This window comes from Rhipicephalus microplus, chromosome 4, assembly GCF_043290135.1.
Source record: "Rhipicephalus microplus isolate Deutch F79 chromosome 4, USDA_Rmic, whole genome shotgun sequence".
Classification (NCBI taxonomy): Eukaryota; Metazoa; Arthropoda; class Arachnida; order Ixodida; family Ixodidae; genus Rhipicephalus; species Rhipicephalus microplus.
Genome location: NC_134703.1, coordinates 155,888,097 through 155,906,062, shown reverse-complemented (window position 1 = coordinate 155,906,062; position 17,966 = coordinate 155,888,097). Strand labels below are relative to the sequence as shown.

Below are 17,966 nucleotides of genomic sequence, written 5' to 3'. Positions count from 1 at the left end.
TTTCACTTAAGGGGAGACGCGGGTCGAAAAATCGGTATTATTTTTATAATTTTCGCTTTTCTGTTCTTGCTTGCTTTATCATCATTGAACATCTTAGTTTCATGCAGCAAAATATAAGAACAAGATTTGTGCAAGAAGTTTTAAAAAAACGCGTCTGAATGACTCGCAGTGACCGCAAATGTCATGAATGCAGCCACATTTTGGCCATTTTCGAACTGCCGCCACTCAAAGCACGGGCGCCCGCCGCCATTGTGGAGACTTGCAAAAATTGCACAAAGCCTTTCTCTTTCGGCAGCTAAGTCAGTCGGTTTCGTATTTGCGTGTGAAAATATAATTTTCCGCGTGTCTTCCGAGCGCTCCCGCTGTCACGTGACGTGAAACCAAGACTGCCATTGGCTACCGCCATGCTGTGCGAGCCATTCCGGCAGTTTCATATCCACTCACTTCGCATCGCCACTTAGGACTAGTCTAGTCAGCGTTACTTTCTGCTCTACATTTTCCGTGATGAATGACGAGAATAAGCGTAACTTTCGCCTCCGCAAGTACCGGACGGCGTGCCCGTACAAGGGGAAGCGAAAACAGAAGCGAAGAAAAGCCACGAGTGCGGCGGACCCAGCAAGCCCCCTACGCCAGCGGAATGGCAGCACCCCTCCCAGCACAGCACAGGCAAGCGCGTCTGATTTTATCAATCAGCGACGCTTTCAACTTCGTGAGCGCCTCGGAGAGGAAGTTGGCAGCGTTCCAAGATGAAGAGATTGCCGACGGCGGACGGCGGGACTGGCGCAGGCATCGTTATCTGTGAAATTGAAGCGCTGACCCGGCTCGTGAGCAGTGCCAGGTGCGGAACGTGCGGGAAATGCGAACTTGTGGTGGTGGAGGTCGCAAGCAAGCGCAAGGGCCTTGCTTCCCTTCTAGAGCTCCGTTGCACAAACGGGGCGTGCCCAGCAGCAGCAGTTTCGGCTGTGTATTCGTCGGAACGCACTGGTGCCAATGGCTGTGAAGGGTCTGACGCGGAGCGGTGCCGTGGAAGCCCTCGCAATAGTTTCGCCATCAATGTGAAAGTAGTGCGTTCGATTGGTGTCAGACACGACCAGCTGACAAGGTTTTGTGGCATTCTTGGCTTACCAAAGCCACTTCACCATAAGACATTTTACAACATTGCCAAGAAAGTGCACACTGCTGCCACCAAAGCAGCCTCAGACAATCTAGCAGAAGCAAGACAAATAACCGCACTACAAACTGATCGGACTGACGTTGCTGTCATATTTGATGGGACTTGGCAGAAGCACGGGCACAAGAGCCACAATGGTGTTGGCACTGCAATTTCGTTGGACACTGGCCTCTGTCTGGACTATGAAGTGTTGACAAATTACTGCCAAGGCTGTAGCAGCCACAAAGCCCTTGACAACGAAGAGGAAGAAGTATGGCAGGCCTTCCATTCTGTGTGTGAAAAAAATGTGGACTGCACAACACATGCCATGGAAACACAAGCTGCACTACGCATCTGGAGCAGGACGCAGTCCTATAACATGCAGTTCACCACATTTCTGAGCGACGGCGACAGCAAGGCATATGCTGCACAGGTTTATGGGTCGAAGGCAGTGACGAAAGGAGACTGCACAAACCACGTTGCCAAACGTCTTGGTACTGCGCTTAGAAAGCTGAAAACACCACTGCCCCACGGGCAGAAGCTCATTGACAAGACCATTCAAAGGCTGCAGAACTCTTATCAGATCGCAATAACCAGCAACCGGGGCAGCGTGAGAGGCATGTTCTGTGCAATTTGGGCCTTGTATTTCCATTCGTGCTCCAGCAATGAGGCAAACAGCCACAAGTTTTGCCCCGATGGGAAAGAGTCATGGTGCAAACAAAAGAGAGCCCTAGCTCTGGGAGAACCTGCTCCTGAACACACACCCCTCCTGACCAAAGCACAAGGCAAAGCACTGCTGCCAATTTATAAACATTTGACGGATGCCAAACTGCTTGCCCACTGTTTGCAAGGGAAGACACAAAACACCGCTAAATCCTTGAATGGCAAGATTTGGATGTTGTGCCCGAAGAGTCGTTTCGCATCACGCACTGCAGTGGAGACTGCCACCGCCATTGCAGTGCTGTGGTTCAACAGGGGCCACTCCAGCTTCGAAAAAGTGCTAGAAGAACTGGGAGTCCTTCCTTAAAAGCAGCTGGTCATACTCAGCCTGGAAAGTGATCAGAAAAGAACCCGGAAGATGTCTGTGAAGCTGACTGCTGAAGCCAAGTCCCATCGCCACAGCCAGGTGAAACGAGCCCGTCCCGAGGACTCTGTTCGCAAAAACCGTGAGGGCGAAACTTATGCAGAAGGAGTGTTCTAGTGTTCCTAGTCTAGTAATATACATGTTGAAGTACATTTACACCAAGTTTGATTTAATTTCAGCAAGAATTTCGGCATCCGATGTTCAAATAAACTTTCATTTTAGTTTTTCCCAAATTGGTGTTTTTGCTCATTTTTAAAGTTTGTGCACATAAATTTTGCCTCTTCTACTTATTAGATCCCAATGAAATTTTGCACGGATGTTCTTTGGGGTGCATAGAGTGCGGAAATCTTGTTTATATGTCTAGTCTCACAACATATTTATTATAGTTCAAAAACAGAATGCCAACAGACAAAAGAGATTGACACCCTAATTTTCATAAATTTTTGTTAATTAGAAAATGCAGATGAAATTATTTCACCTAGATATCAGCATTTTGTGGCTTGTAATGAACTACCGAGTGTGTTTTAAAATGCTCTGGCATAATAACTACTAAGAAAAATTGTGTGCACAAGAAAGGCATTATTTCAACATAAAATATATTATAAAAATCAAACTACTACAGCTATAAAAAAAGTGATTACATATATCATAACAGGAGCTCAATTTACACCAACTGTGCAAATTTCAGCCCTCTAACTTCATTATTAAATTTTTTTTTTTCGAGGAGCGTCTCCCCTTAACTGAAGAGCTTTCTTATTAATTTTTTTCTCAATAAAACAAAATAAAGTATAAAGAACATGAACAGATGAGGCCATCTCACATTGAGAAAGAACTACACCAGATATTGTCAGTGGCGATTTTGTATGAAAATGTCACAAATGCACTTATTAATGGCCCCCAACAGTTTCATACAGAACCTCACAACCATGGTGAAAATACAGCTCGAGCACCCGCATCATCACTATTGCAATAAAATTTTCCCCCTTTCAGTCTGTTCCAAGCGCAACAAATATGACATCTTGGCAGAGCTATCATCGTGAGGTGTACCCGAGATCCGCCGGCCCCTCCTGCCGTTCCGACAAAGGCATCCCGCAGGAGTTCGAGTGCCCGGCCAGGGTTGACGTACTTGCGTCGCGACGCGGCCAGCAGTGCAAACAGGGCCCTCAGCTCCAGCATGAGGCCCACACTGCGTTGCTCCTGCAGCGGCCGACCGTCCCGCACAGATGCCTGGAGTGGCTCAAAGGCCAGCACTAGGCGCCGAAACATGGGCAGGTGGTACAGAGACTGGATCACAGCCGAGAACCTGGACACAGGTGTTGAAGAGCGTTGCTGACACCATTGAAAGGGAAAAAACAAGTGAAAAAAGGAAAGCAGACAAATTAATTTGTAGTATTCTTATTGGGTAGAGCGGCCTTTTCCTTAATGAATAACTTGTAGCAGAAACATTACGCTTAAATATTTGCTTGAACTGCACTGTAGATTACAACTTGGTCCTTGCAGGAAAGGGTCCCCCCCTCATATATGGCTAACAAGGCAAAATACAATTGCAGAAGGGAAATGAATGAACACTAGGCCAATATTACGTCATCAGCCTTACTATGCCCCATGCATGACAAAGGCCTCTCCCCCATTTCACCAATTACCTTGGCCCTGTGTTTTCTGCGGCCATAACATAGCTGCAATCTAATGGCTCACCTGCCTTTCTGCCCTCCCATCACGCGCTTGCCTTCACTTGGAATCGAGACTCTTCACTTTCGATGACCAACGGTTCTCCTGCCTTCTCGGTACATGCCCTGCCTGTGCCCGTTTGGTTCAAACCCCTTAACTGCTCACTTTTTTGAAAATTTCCAGTCAAAAAGTGCCTTTTTGTTTTATTGCCGATTTCGAATCCGATTGCACTAATAAGAAGCTAGTCGATGTTGAAATATTTTCCCCCTGTACTTAGTCAAATCAATGAAATGAAGTTTATTTCTGAACAATACATAGGAATCCAGCTACCTGCAGCTAATAAAATTTAAAAATCTTAAAAACCAAACAGTTACAGATGCCATATCTTTTTTCACTTCTGTAGGCTAAGCACTCTTGGGGTATTTCACTCGCGAAGCTTGGAGGCTGCGTAGAAAATTTCGAAATGCAGAATAATGCAAGGCGGCTTCACTGGCGGGCACTCGCAATGTTTGCATCTGAGCCGTCTTCATCATCATCGAAGCAGCAACTCAATTCACTGTCATCGCTGTCTTCACTTATGGGCGCACGATAAATATCTTTACTCGAATTGTCATCACTCCAAGAGGATTGCAAAAACGAATAGCATTTTTTTCGTGTTCACGGGCCAGCTATGCATGTGTCGCCGCCACCGCCCGCCACATTTCCCTGCAAAAACCACACTCCTGCCACAGGAGAAAAATGAGTTCTCGAGAAAATGCTGCCCTCTGGTGGATGACACGCAATGTAAGCCGTAAATGCGCGCTTCTATACCTGAATGCTAGAGCGGAGTACCTATTCCACTAGAACGAGTTCAACTCGTCCAAAACAGTTTGGCGACAGTTTGAGCAAAAAGAGCTCCGCTCGTCCAAAGCAGCTAAGGAGTTCAACTAAAATGTTCCCGATAAGTATATATTCCTACACCCCCTCCACTCTCTTTTTGTCCCTTAAGGTTACTCCTATCCTCTTTCTTTCCATGGCTCATCGCATTTATGTTGAACACTTTTCGCAAGCGATGAGGTTCCTGCCCCGTAAGCAAGCACTGGCAAGATGCAGCTGAGGCAAATGCTACAAAAATAAACTACACAAAGAGGAACAGGGGAGACTCGTTTCTCTTAAAAAGTCACTGAATGCAAAACAAAGCTCACAGTATCGCTGCAACAGCGAAGCAATGATCACAACAGTCACTAACTAGAATGTTATGTTACGTAATGCTAGCAGATAGCTACTTTCAGATCTGATCTGACTAAACTGCGATGCATCAGCATGAGGAAACAGCTACCGAGCCAACAAGCAAAGAGACGTGTGCTATCACATCACCACAAAGTGAGCTACAAGGCCAGCACGTACCAAGGTATAAGCCGCCTGCTGATCCCTGTAGGGATAAGCGTGCGTGATCACAGCCACCTCAACGTGCACAGCCATGCAGCTACCCCTCAGCCCCATCGAATGATGGACGTGTTTCCTCCCACATCAGCGTATAATGGCTGCACTCACACCTACCCACTTACTGTCACACGTAGAACATACGACACATAGGGTGATGTTGCCGATTTGTACTTAATACAGAACACCACAGTGGCACAGACGCTGACTGCAACAACAAACATTGCCCGAGTGTCCATACAATGGCTATCACAACAATATTACGAATATTACAGGAATACAAAAATATACGAGTAGAAACACTGGAAGCGAACTTTGATAAGAGAAACTTCCCGATTCACCGTTCTGAAGTTTTATTACGGCCCTATTAAATGAAAGAAAATTACTGATCTAAAACCATTCGTGGACTCTGCGATGGGAGTAGTGTGGGAAGGGAAAAATTCACGCTGACCGATCAAGTTATGCCAGTAGTTCTTTGAACAATATCCGAGCCAATCCCCTTACCAGCAGGTATTGCCAACGTTTTTGATTCCCACGGGCCAGTCACCCTGCCGCCGCCGATCGTTGGGATTGATCGGGTCCAACCAGTTCTCGGCGCCGCGCTTTCGCTTGCCTCCGAGGCTCTGTTCCAATGCACGGCTGATGTCCTGTTCCTCCGCAGAGACGCCAGCAACCTGGGTGCGTAACCAGAGAAAACGCATTTGTGGTGATAACGAAGTGGCATTCATACGGACACATCTGTAAAGCCTGCAAGATGTATCTACTGCAGTGGGCGTGTTTGAGGGCTGATGCACCGTTTCGGCACATCATTTGATCTCACAATAAGGTAATCATATATGTTGCCAGACTTGATATTTTTAGCACCATACACCTGGCACCTCCGGGCATATGAACTGCTAGCTGCTTGCATCGGCGTGACGTAAGAAGTGTTAGTAGGAAAGAGGAAAGTGCTAAGTTTTCAAGAAAGGAAATGCAAGCTAACCGAACAACTACTGTCTTGGAACAACAATAAAAAAAAATCTCTGAAAAGCATCTCTGTCTTTCTCAAAGCCATGCATGGTGCTGTAGAGAGGTGTTAGCTCAAATGGGTCGTTGAAAGGTTGCTCTTAAAATGACAATGCAGAACCGCCAGCCGCCACACGCACAAACTAGGCGATGTCAGCCTAAGTGAAGTAGGCCTGCGTGGACGCTTTGTCGATATACATCCATGCAGGTCTACTCTAAAAAATGCAGTGCTCTTGCTTGTTCCTTTCAGCACATCTGCGCTAAACAACTGTCATCTGGCAGATCGATGTCGAGCCCACCTATAACGGCCCCACTTAAAACGAACTTTCGCTTAAAACGAACAATATCTGCGTGACCGTCAAAATATACATTGGTTCAATGGCACAAATTCGCACTTACAACAAACGTCTCCGAGCGCCGCTGAACAGCGAACGGAGTCAGCGGTCTGCCGACTTCCCAGGAAACCGATTTCGACCACCGATCAGGCATCAGCAAAGTGCCCATACATTCTTATTGTTAAACGCCAACCCTGCCTCCGCGACCCTCTAGTTGCCGCTCTCCCCAACCCATGGAGGAAGGAAAACCATTTCCTTCCTCCATGCCCCGACTGCTTTTTGTTACGCACCCCTCCATCCTTTGTCCCCCCGCTACTCTGCGCACCCCGCATCACCAGACGAGGCCCGTGTTTTCACATTGCCACCGATCTTTCGAAGACCGGTCGGCCATCTACCCTGTTTTTTATCGCTGGCACTGTCGTTGACGTCGCCGGCCTGAAGTGACCAAACCATTTACCAACATCGTCGGCCACCGACTGTATCCGATATTCGGCGTCTAGTGCACGCGCGTACGCTACCCCACCAACTCTGGTAACTTGTGATTCGTTTCGTGCTTAGGACTTCTCGCTCACTTCGCCTTCGACCCAGCATGCCTTCCGCGCGCGTGCGGAAGCGCGAAATCGGCTGTTAATTTGCGCGGAACGAATCGCAAAATATCGAAGTTTGTGAGGCCACACCAGCCGGCGCAACAAAACGATTTTTTACCACGGCCGCCAATTCTTCGCACACCGCCGCGCGCAGGCACTCTTTCCAAGTTTTTCTACGTGCGAGTTTCACGGACATTTCAAACAAGCTATCCAACGTGCCTCCTTCCCTTGTGTGTTAGTTTTCAAGGTCGCCCTCCCACCGCATCTTCTTCCCTCTTTATCTCAACTCCTTGCCCTTCTCTCGCAAGTCTGCTCTCCTCTCTTGATCACAACCCCTTCACTCGTCTCCACCGCTCTGCGACGCCCGCCACGCTGGCTCAAATTAGTTTCGTTTTCCGACTGGAAATGGCCCAGAGCTGTTCTATGCGTTCTGGCATGTGTGTCGCATGTGCGCGTCTTGCTCGCTCTTGGTGTGCGTGTGAAGTCATGGTGGCCGACGGGAGGACTAGCACGCTTTTTCCTGCCGCTCAACAAAACGTCGGAAGTGTGACCGCTTGGCTTGAGCGTAATCCGCGCATTAGCTGCCGCATTGCAGAGCACTTGCTCATAGCTTGCTCATATCATAGACCACCTGGCAGCCAACTTGCCGCTTCAGGCGTCCCGGTATTCAGCTGAGCGTGGAGATGGGGAATATTTCGTAGGCGGCTGTGACGGCTACATGCGCGCGAAACTGTTTTCGCGAGGCCGACTTCGTCGACGTCGGGCCCTATGCCGAGCCTGAAGCTTCCGAACTGCGGCGGCGATTTGTGGCAGCGCGTCGTTGACTCCGACCTGGGAGAGCGGATGGGACATCTGTTGCGGTGGTTTAATTACGGCTGGCGATGGGGCCGACATTGCGAAACCGTGCACGGATTGGGGCATTGCGAATAAAGTACGGGGCGAGAGCGATTTGGAGGAATTGGAAAGCAAGAACGACGAAACTTTGGAGCCAGTGCCTCATGCAGCTTATGCCACGGGCCTCGGCGAAAGAGCACCCTGCTGTTTTAAATGAACTCTAGACCGCCCTTATTGCTTCTGCTCTTCGAAACACGTGCATCACGGACTTTTTGGGGCAAAAAAAGTTCTTGTTTTCACTCGCAACTTTTTTTAGAAGCCGTGCTTCATTTACTACGAACTTCGTGATACAGCGAACGGATGCCGCGTCACGCCCAGGTTCTTTATAAGCTGGCTCGACTGTATAACATCATTTACAGTAAACTGCATTCACACAAAATGTCACTGCAGGTTGCATAAAATGTCACTGCAGGTTGCATTCCTAGTCGACATGGGTACAGAACACGGCATTCACAATTGTTGTTCATGTTCATCATCAGTCCAGCATGCTTTCTTGCTTCTTACGATTGTCCACTGACAAAACCGCAGTTTGCTTCTATGGCTGGCAAAAAGATGTCATACAGCACTACATCACTAAAACAGCATGAAGGAGTTATTGAAAAAGAACAGAGGAGTCTTCGTAAACGTGGTAGACAGGAGGCACTGGCGTGAAGGTGGAGAATATAAAAAACAATATAGTCACCTAAATTGCATTAAATGCCTCAATTTACATCAAAAATTTATCAAGAAATCATTAGTAAGAACTTTGACATTAATTACATTTTGCTTTAAAGTGCCCCGACACCACCTCCCATAATATTTTGACACTTCAAGTTAATGCAAGCACGGAGTTCCGAATACACAATGCCAAATGCGGCTGCGCTATGAGCTGAGAGTGCCCGCTAATTTTAAGAAACAATCCCTTCTACTCTTCAGGATTTTTAGCGTTCGCCATGACGTAAACGATGTCAGCTGCTCAAGTCTTTCACCCAAAAAAACACTCATCTGCATGCAGGTGCATGTGCTCGCTGCTGTTCCTCCTAGCACGGTGAGGAGCAGCCCTCTGCCAGGAGGAGAGACGAGCCGACAAGCGAAGAGCCGAATGAAAGCGGGCCTCTTTTGTATCATCCAATAAGTGCGACTAATACGGCTCCATTTCAAAAGGTTCTTACGGATAGATGGTTGTTGAAGACTCATGAACAACTACGACGCAGCTTAATTTTCACGTAATGACGGAGTAGGGGCCCCTCAAGTTATCGGTTTTGTAATTTTTGCGAAGCTCCTACTTTACACATGTCACTTATACATTAATTTGGAAAATGCACTCAATGGGTGAATATCAGCTTCACAATGCCCACATAATAGCAACAAATATGGCATTACCACCTAATTCCATCTGTTGCAAATGCCATTGGATATGTCGTGCAACAGGGGCGCAAGAGCGCATGGCTTCACTTATAACGTGAGATAGCTGGAGGTACAATTTTTATACCAGCTGTAATGAGATGTCAAGTGATGACCAAAAGAGAAATAGTTGTTGAAAAATTTTGTTTATTAGTAGGTTTAATTGAATAAAATTTAATACACCTATTCATTTTTCTCTGCAGATTCTAAATCTTCAAGTGTATTTTTATATGTGTATTAGAACGTAAGATACGCAATTGCTGAGAGCACATTTTTACGGTGCTTTATAACAACTTCTTTATTTGTGAAACCCAAAAACAAAGTATGCGGCAAGAATACCAGAGAGTTCATCTAGCCTATGAAGCTAATTTTAATGTTTTAATAGAACTTTGAATGCAAAATAAATAGATGCAAATACAAGTTGAAATTTCTTGCTTCATACACTTTTGATAGGATTTTCAATAATTATAATTTGGTAAACAGCATTATAAAAAGATAAACAGCATCACTGGCTAGGCCACCTTTCTTGCTATCTTGCTGCATACCTTCTTTTTGTGTTTGATGAAATGAAGATTCCACAAAAATTCCCTAAGAATTATGTTTTAAGAAAGCATAGTTAAAATGTCAGATCTGTTGTTCTAATGAAACTATTGAATATGTACTTTAAGATTTCTAATCTGCAGAAATAACTGAATACATACATGAAGTTTAAATATTGTTGCATTAACTCAACCAATTAAAAAAAGAACACTTTCAAGACCCATGTCTGTCCTTTAGTGTATTCGCGTAGTAATGAAATGCACAGTATTTGAGATGGGGAAATGGCATTGAAAATCTACACCTTTAATCCATCAGCCCAAGCTGCCTGAAACAAAACAGCCAGTGAATGGACTCGTGGAAACAAGTGTGCGGCTTCAGTTCCAAGTTTTACCACAAGCTAAAGAATGTGTGGGACCCATTAATGGAAATGCTTAAGATCCAGACAGCGTAATTTTAACCTTGTATGTAAACACTTACTTATTTACTGAATAGTAAGCCCTTTTACCTCGTAGACTTGTACATCATTGTACAGCCAAATATAGCATATCACTCGGCCTGAAATTCACAATAAATTATCAAAGTCAGCTAAAGATTACTTTCTCTTCTCTCAACAAATCATGTTACATGCCCAAAAATCACACGTCAACTTGAACATGGCGCGCTAGCTCGTTACACAGATCGCCGCTGGAGGCCGATATTTGTCCACACACGCGCGCGCGATCACACTGAAAAAGCCGCGCATTCAAAGAAAAAAGAAAAAGAAAAAAGTGATCAAGGTTGTGAAGCACGCATGATGTTTTTTGTTTGCCCTTCTATTCCTCCCTGCTTAGCTTCCAGCGCTTTCGTCAGGATGAGAAAAGAGAGAATGCAATCGCAGGATGCGACACACCTTTGTAATTCCACTCGCACTACACGGATTTTCAAAATTTTTGCAGCGTTGAATTTGTGAGGCAATAAGCTCTTCGAGTGAATTCATTCCATGATTACTTGAAAAAGTGTTTCAGGGCCCCTTTAAGCTCTCGTCGTTTGTATAGGTTTCACGTTATACTGAATACAAAAAGGTCAAAGGAAAGATCTCTGAAAAAACCTTTCCCTGGATCTTATGCATTGTGATCAAGCAAAAACTTGTGGCAGTTTTCTCATTTACGACTTCGGGCAAAAATATGATGTGCGTGCTGTTTCCAAGGAGGGGACCTCATAAGTCAAAAACACAATTTCTACAATAGTGAACGTTTTGCAGACAGTCGCAAAACGAGACTGCTTCACCAGCCAGACACGAGTTTGTAATGTTACCCATGGTAGTGAAATCACACAATTTTGGATGTTCTCGGTTTCACATTCCGAACTGCAGTACAAAGTCTTCTTCAGTGGAACAATGAAAAACACAGGCTTTAGGCTGTTCACCCTTTAAGCCTTCAGGTCGAGCAGTGCCCCCCGATCTCGTCATGCCTCAAAGAGCATTGCTGAAATAACCATGATTTTTCGCAAAAAACCAGACAGAGAAGCACCTCAAATTGCTTTAAGAGAATAACCTGTGCAAGTACGCTTACCTGTAGATGAACGGAAAGAGTTGGATGTCGGAGGGAGAACACAGCTTCCCTAAAACGGGGTGCATGAGACAAGCAGATTTAGGCAAGTCAAACATGAAATTCAATATCGGACAAGACCATTTTGGCAGGCTTTCACAAGGCCGGTTGGATCTCTTGCGTGGCCGATGTTGAAGAGTCCAAATGGAGCGAGTCAGAGGGCAGTACGTGCCAGGAGTACAACTACAAATAGCTGCGCTATTCGCGAGTGACTTGAAAGGAGACAACTTCTATGGATTTGAGTGAGCGCTGCTGGCTATCGCATCATTTAACAATACTTCCGACTGAAAATATTGTTTTTATGTATGTTGGGAAGTGCTCGCACACCTGCCTGCCAACAGCTGGAAACTTGAAAACACGACGGCTACCTCAACATGAACTTTCGCAGTGCTTTCTCCCGATGCAACAATAAATGACCAGGTGAGCAGGTGCGCCTTGTACACCGGGGCAACTTTTACACCGGTGCGACGTTTACACCGGTGAGACTTGTATACTTATTTTTTGAAAAACTGCAATTCTGAGAGGGGTGGGACTTATACAAAGATGAGAGTTATAGACTGGAAAATACGGCACATGAACCCTCACCTGTTGCTCCTGTAGGGAGAGGGCAATAGCCTTCTGGAGGTCATCCCCTTCTCCTGTGAGGTCAATGACCTTGGCAGGGCGCTTCTGTGGGGAAGTGGCTGCCCCAGGATGGTTGCCAGGTGCTGCCGCAGCCCCGTCACCTGCCACCTGCAGCTTCGTACTAACCTGCCCACGACAAGGAGTGAAGCATGTGCAAAAGCCACAACACACAAAGCCAACCTTAAACAACTATAAAGGCATGTTTTTTCCAGCTATTCATTTTCACCATGATGCAGAAAACATACGATCCATCAGGTGCCTTAAATCATATAATGTGGTGGCTCTTACGAGGTTTGTTTCCATTTCATTCCTGAAAGTTGTACCGTATCACATTATCCCAATGCAGGAGGTTACACTTGACAGTATTAGGCAACACAATTTTAACATCAAAACAGGTACAATGTTGTACCTTTGTGCCGTATCACAATGTCCCGACGCATGAAACAGGTAGTCATGTACAATCAGCCAAATCTAGCTATCGTGCATGTGTAGCAGTTTTTTTTTTGTATACTTGTCATACGACTGAATTATGTTTAAAAAAAGGTGCAAACAAGTATGCCCACAAATCGCATGTCTACGAAGCAATTTTTTGTAACTTCGTACTATAATATGGTGCTGAGAGACAAAAACTTGGCCGTTGCACACAATAGTTAAAGTTCTGGCCGACTGTATCTTTGCTCAATTTGTGTTTAAAACATAACTGTAATTTTTGTAATGGGTGTGGCAGGCCCATCAAGATGTCAAAGAAGTGCTTTTATTTGCCGCTCCTGTACATGGAAAAAAAAAAAAAGGTCGATTCACTGACTGATTTTGCCATATTCACTACTAGGCTGCGTGATCGCTTCCTGTGACGGTGAGACCACAGTAGCAGCCTTCGCTGAACCCTGCGTGGTGCTCCCGCCCTCCCCACGCAGGATTGCCCAATAAAGTATATTTCTCTTTCCCTCGCAGACTATAGGAATGGCAAGCAGAACGATGCTTCATGAAGTCTTGGTGTGCTACTTCCACGCGAGCACTTTCAGCGCCGTGACAATGTGACCAAGTGTGACTTCCAAACTAAGGTGGCTGCAGAAAGCTCGCTGTATTGAATTGTTTGGGATGCTAGAATGTTCAGCAGCAATTTCCGTAAGACACACAGCTTCCAAAACTTCATTTAGTACTGAAAGCAATAATTGAAAAAATTTGCCAGCATTCATTTACAAGCCAATTGTTAAAAAGCGACGCTAAATTAGTACAGAAGAATTGATTATGGCTCAGAATTTACAATTTCCATGATCAGTCAAACCACAATTAGCATACAGCTGAGCATAAACAATATTTATTTATTTATTTACTTGATTTATTTATTTGATAATGTCAACCCACTGCTTGAAGCCATTACAGCAAGGGTGTCACATAATGTATAATATTCACACAATAAAGCAGTAATTAATAGCACATAGGAATAACAAGAGAATAATCAGCATCAAGAAAAGAATCAGCATCAAGAAATATGCCACCCTCTTCCCGGTTAGAGCAAATAGTTGATCGACAGGCCGAGAAAGGCCATTCGGTAAAGATTTACTACTTTGAAATCCGAAGCTCTAATCGAAAAGTTCAAAGTTTGAATCTCTGATTAGGACAAAATTCGATAACTAAGAAGTTCTTTCTTCTTTAATGTAGGTATTAACTTTCCAGTATCCTGGAGCTACGCACGGGAAGACAAGAATTTTACATGTCTTCAACCACGAGGGCCTCTGTAGAACTGGGGGCAATTTGGAACATGTGTTATTACACTAAGGACCACAAAAGAAGCACTAGTTTAATTTTATTGATATTTTGCACATTGCGTTAATGCAATACACAACACGTGCAAATTTTCATGGAGTTTCACGGTTTTTTTTGCTGAAGTTACGACACTGTACGCTGGCCCGCAATATGATAGCTGGTGAGATGCAAGAATGGGGAGTAAGTATGCTCTTGTCAAACGAATAACAAAGTCATCCAATACCAAACAGCATATTGAAGCGCCGGCACTTTATGAAAAGCGTAACGTCACGCTTCTTAGAACACTACTTCAATGTACTGTGGCATATCTGGATTGTTTTCCAAGCTTTCTGAAGATATCAGTATGGATAGAGTAACAGCAAGCTCAGCAGACGCTAGAGATCTCTTGACACTTCTGTTAGATACAACAATGTAAAATGAGTGTCTTGGTATTATGCGACTGAAGGACAATAGTCGACACGTCCGAAACCCTGTACGAGCTGCCTGCAGCCATTTCTATGATCTGGGTAAATGTAAACCTGTACCACTTTGTATCGGAGATGAATTTTCCATCTGTAGTTATTTGCAGAATGGTTGTAGAGCTCAGCCCCTTCCATGCCATTGTTACAGCTGCTGAAAAAAGTTCGCAATATCACTACCTTTTTTTTTTTTTTTCTTTCCAGTGAACAGCCACCTGGTCACAGAACATACAAAGTACTCTGTTGTCGTTCAGCAGCTCAGTGATTATGCTTTTGTCTTTATCAAAACAAACTATACTCTCCACGTTCCTCTCTTCCCATATTTTTCATTGTTGACAGAGAGCACCCTTTGTGCCATCGCCATTTCCCTTCTCCACCCAAGTGTCTAGGCAACAGTGAAAACCTCAACGGCTCTCACATATTCACAGCAGCATCTGTCGCAACCTCTTGGGTCTCAGATAACCAAGGTGGAAGGGGGGGGGGGGGGGGGCATTTTTAAAAATAAAATGGCTGGTTCAATCTCTGGGGCACTGCACAACATTAGGTACATGTGAGCACCCACAAAGTCCCATCATCATCATCAGCCTGACTCTGCCCACTGCAGGGCAAAGGCCTCTTCCATGATCCGCCAATCAACCCGGTCTTGTGCTTTCTGCTGCCACATTATACCTGCAAACTTTTTAATCTCGTGGACCTCCCTAACTTTCTGTCTCCCCTTCGTGCATTCGCTTTCTCTGGAAATCCAGTCAGTTACCCTTAGTGAAAAGCGGTTATCCTGCTTACGTGCACGCTACGTGCTTGGCCCATATCCATTTCTTCTTCTATATTGCAATTACGATATCCTTAACCCCAGTTCATTCCCTGTTCCACTCTGCTCCCTTCTTGTCTCTTAAAGTTACACCTGTCATTTTTCCTGTCCATCGCTCGCTGCATCATCCTCTATGTAAGCTGAAGCCTCTTTGTAAGCCTCCAGGTTCTTGCTACGTAGTCAAGTACTGGCAAGATGCAGCTGTCAAACTTTCCTCTTCAGGGTTGGTGGCAGATTACTATTCATGATCTCAGAATGCTTGCCGATTGTGATCCACCCCCGTTTTATTCTTTTAGTTATTTCCCGCTCACGGTTCGGCTCCGCAGTTACTATCCATCCTAAGTAGACATGAAATCCTTTAAAATTTCCAGCGCATCTCCACCTATCTTAAAGTGCTGCTTTCTGCTCAGGCTGTTGCACATTGCTTTTGTTTCGTGCATATAAATTTTCAGACCTACTTTCCTGCTGTCCATGACCAGTTCTGTAATCATGAGCTGTATATCGTCCCCCGAGTTACTCATCAAGGCAATGTCATCAGCGAATCGGAGGTTACTAAGACACTCTCCATTAACTCTTATGCCTAACTCTTTCCAGCCTAGGGTCCCGAATACCTCCTTTAAACAAGCGGTGAATAGCATTAGAGAGATCGTGTCCCCCTGCCTTGCACACTTGTTTATTTGGATTCTTTCACTTTTTTAATGGAGAACTAATGTACCTGTGAAGCCGTAGTAGATTTCTTCCAGTATATTTATGTAGGATTAGTCGATGCCCTGATTCTGAAGTACCTGCATTATTGCTGTTGTCTCGAATGAGTCCAACGCCTTCCCGTAATCTATGAAGGATATGTAAAAAGATTGGTGGTATTCCACACATTTCTCTATTACTCAATTGATTGTATAATCATGGTCCATTGTGGAGTAGCCTGTACAAAATGCTCCTTGGTCCTTTGGTTGATTAAATTCCAATGTCGTCTTAATTTTATTAGTGATAATTTTTTTAAATAGTTATTAGAGAACAGATCGTAAGCTGATCAGCTTGTAATTTTTCAAGTCCTTGAAGTCTCCTTTCTTATGAATTAGTATGTTCTTGGTGTTGTTCTAAGATTATGGCACCCTTCCCGTTATGAGAGATTTCGTATATAAGGTGGCCAGTTTTTCTAGCGCAATTTCTCCACCATCTTTCAGGAGGTCCGTTATCTTCTCCTCACCAGCAGCTTTTCCTCTTGGCATTCTTTCTAGGGCTATCCTTACTTTTCCTCTCTTTACTTGCAGGATGTCGAATCCCTCTGGACTAATATTGTTTCCGACGATATTACCCTGGCTCTGTAGAACTCCTCTGCCGCACCTCGACTATCCTATGTACATTCGTTATGACATTGCCTTCCTTGTTACTTAATACAGAAATCCGATTTTTGCCTATGCACAAGTTTTCCTCCGTAGCTTTTAGGCTTCCGACGCTTTTTACAACCTGCTCGATTCTCTCCACTATATTTTCTGATGCCGGCTACCTTATGCCTATTGATTAACTTTGAAAGTTCCACTAGCTCAATTCATTCAGTTGCATTTGAGGCTTTCACGGTGTGTCATCTCTTGATGAGATTTTTGCCTGATTTTTTCCCCGAGATAGTTGGGGTACAGTCTACCCTCAACTACTAAGTTGAGGGTAGACTGTAAGTTGGGGTACTATACCCTCAACTTCCATTTTATACTCTTTAATGGTACTAGTACTAGTAAGATTATCACTGTACTATAAAAAGTACAGCCAGATTTGATAACACCCCTGAACAAAACTATGCACTCTACAGACTTCTCGTGCAGTGCAAGAATTATTTTGCTCTTGCTGAAGCACAATCATTCCGTTTTCACAACACATAAATTGTGAAACCTGAAACAAATTTAGAAAAAAAAGCACTAAAGTTCAATGAGTCATAGAACAGCAAAAATAGGACAGCACGAATATGCCAAGTTAACTTTATTTTGCTGCAGCCCTTGGCATCCAAAATTCCAATATGTGAAAGCAGAATATTAAGTAATGTATTTTTTATTCCATAATAAAGAAGCAGTTGGTAAAGTACACCAGTGCCAAATGGTTTCGAGATTGAAATAAAATGTCATGAGAGGACTAGAGGACGCAAGCAGCCAATAGGCAAGCCAAAGAAATTTATAAATGTTTTCAACACAGGAAGAAGTACAGAATAATTATAGCTGAACATCAACATTGGCAGGAAATGTTTTTCAAAGCTTGAAATTGAAAAGCGCTATGACCTGAAAATTTTTTTTTTGTGTGTGTGTTAATGCCTCGAGTGAACGGTAAGGTGGTTTCGCAACTAGGCGAGAAATTTGGTGGTCGCAAGCTTGCTGTGATTTTCGCAAACTACAAGTGTGGGATTGGAGTAGGCCAGACAAAAAGCCCGCTAATTCAATTATCCGGCCCCAGACTTTACGATTCGATCCAATCCAAGTCGTCCAGAGATTGTTTTGTATATGTATATTGGACAGAACGGGGCCACCGTCCATTTTCGTGCCCATTTTGCACCAAAGTCATTGACAGCACTGCCGTTTCTGGTTGCTACACCTGCGTCTGACTGCCAGACGAGCCTCACCCAATCCCATGCGGCTTCCTCTCATGAGGTTTTATTACCTCTTATCAGTGAAT

The 17,966-nt window shown here is 44.6% G+C and overlaps 1 protein-coding gene and 1 pseudogene across 3 annotated transcripts in view; one reads left to right on the top strand and one right to left on the bottom strand.

Annotated features, from left to right (window-relative positions):
* Nucleotides 1–17,966, bottom strand: part of LOC119172429 (ubiquitin carboxyl-terminal hydrolase 25) — a 99,791-nt gene that overhangs the window by 67,846 nt on the left and 13,979 nt on the right. For all 3 annotated transcript variants that reach the window (XM_037423531.2, XM_037423533.2, XM_037423532.2), the window contains exons 3-5: nt 12,240–12,404; nt 5,829–5,998; nt 3,282–3,537 (exon numbers count right to left, since the gene is read on the bottom strand). In XM_037423531.2, the coding sequence (XP_037279428.2) occupies nt 3,282–3,537; nt 5,829–5,998; nt 12,240–12,404 (591 nt within the window). The remainder of the gene's footprint in view (nt 1–3,281; nt 3,538–5,828; nt 5,999–12,239; nt 12,405–17,966) is intronic.
* LOC142814655 (uncharacterized) lies at nt 774–2,455 on the top strand (annotated as a pseudogene).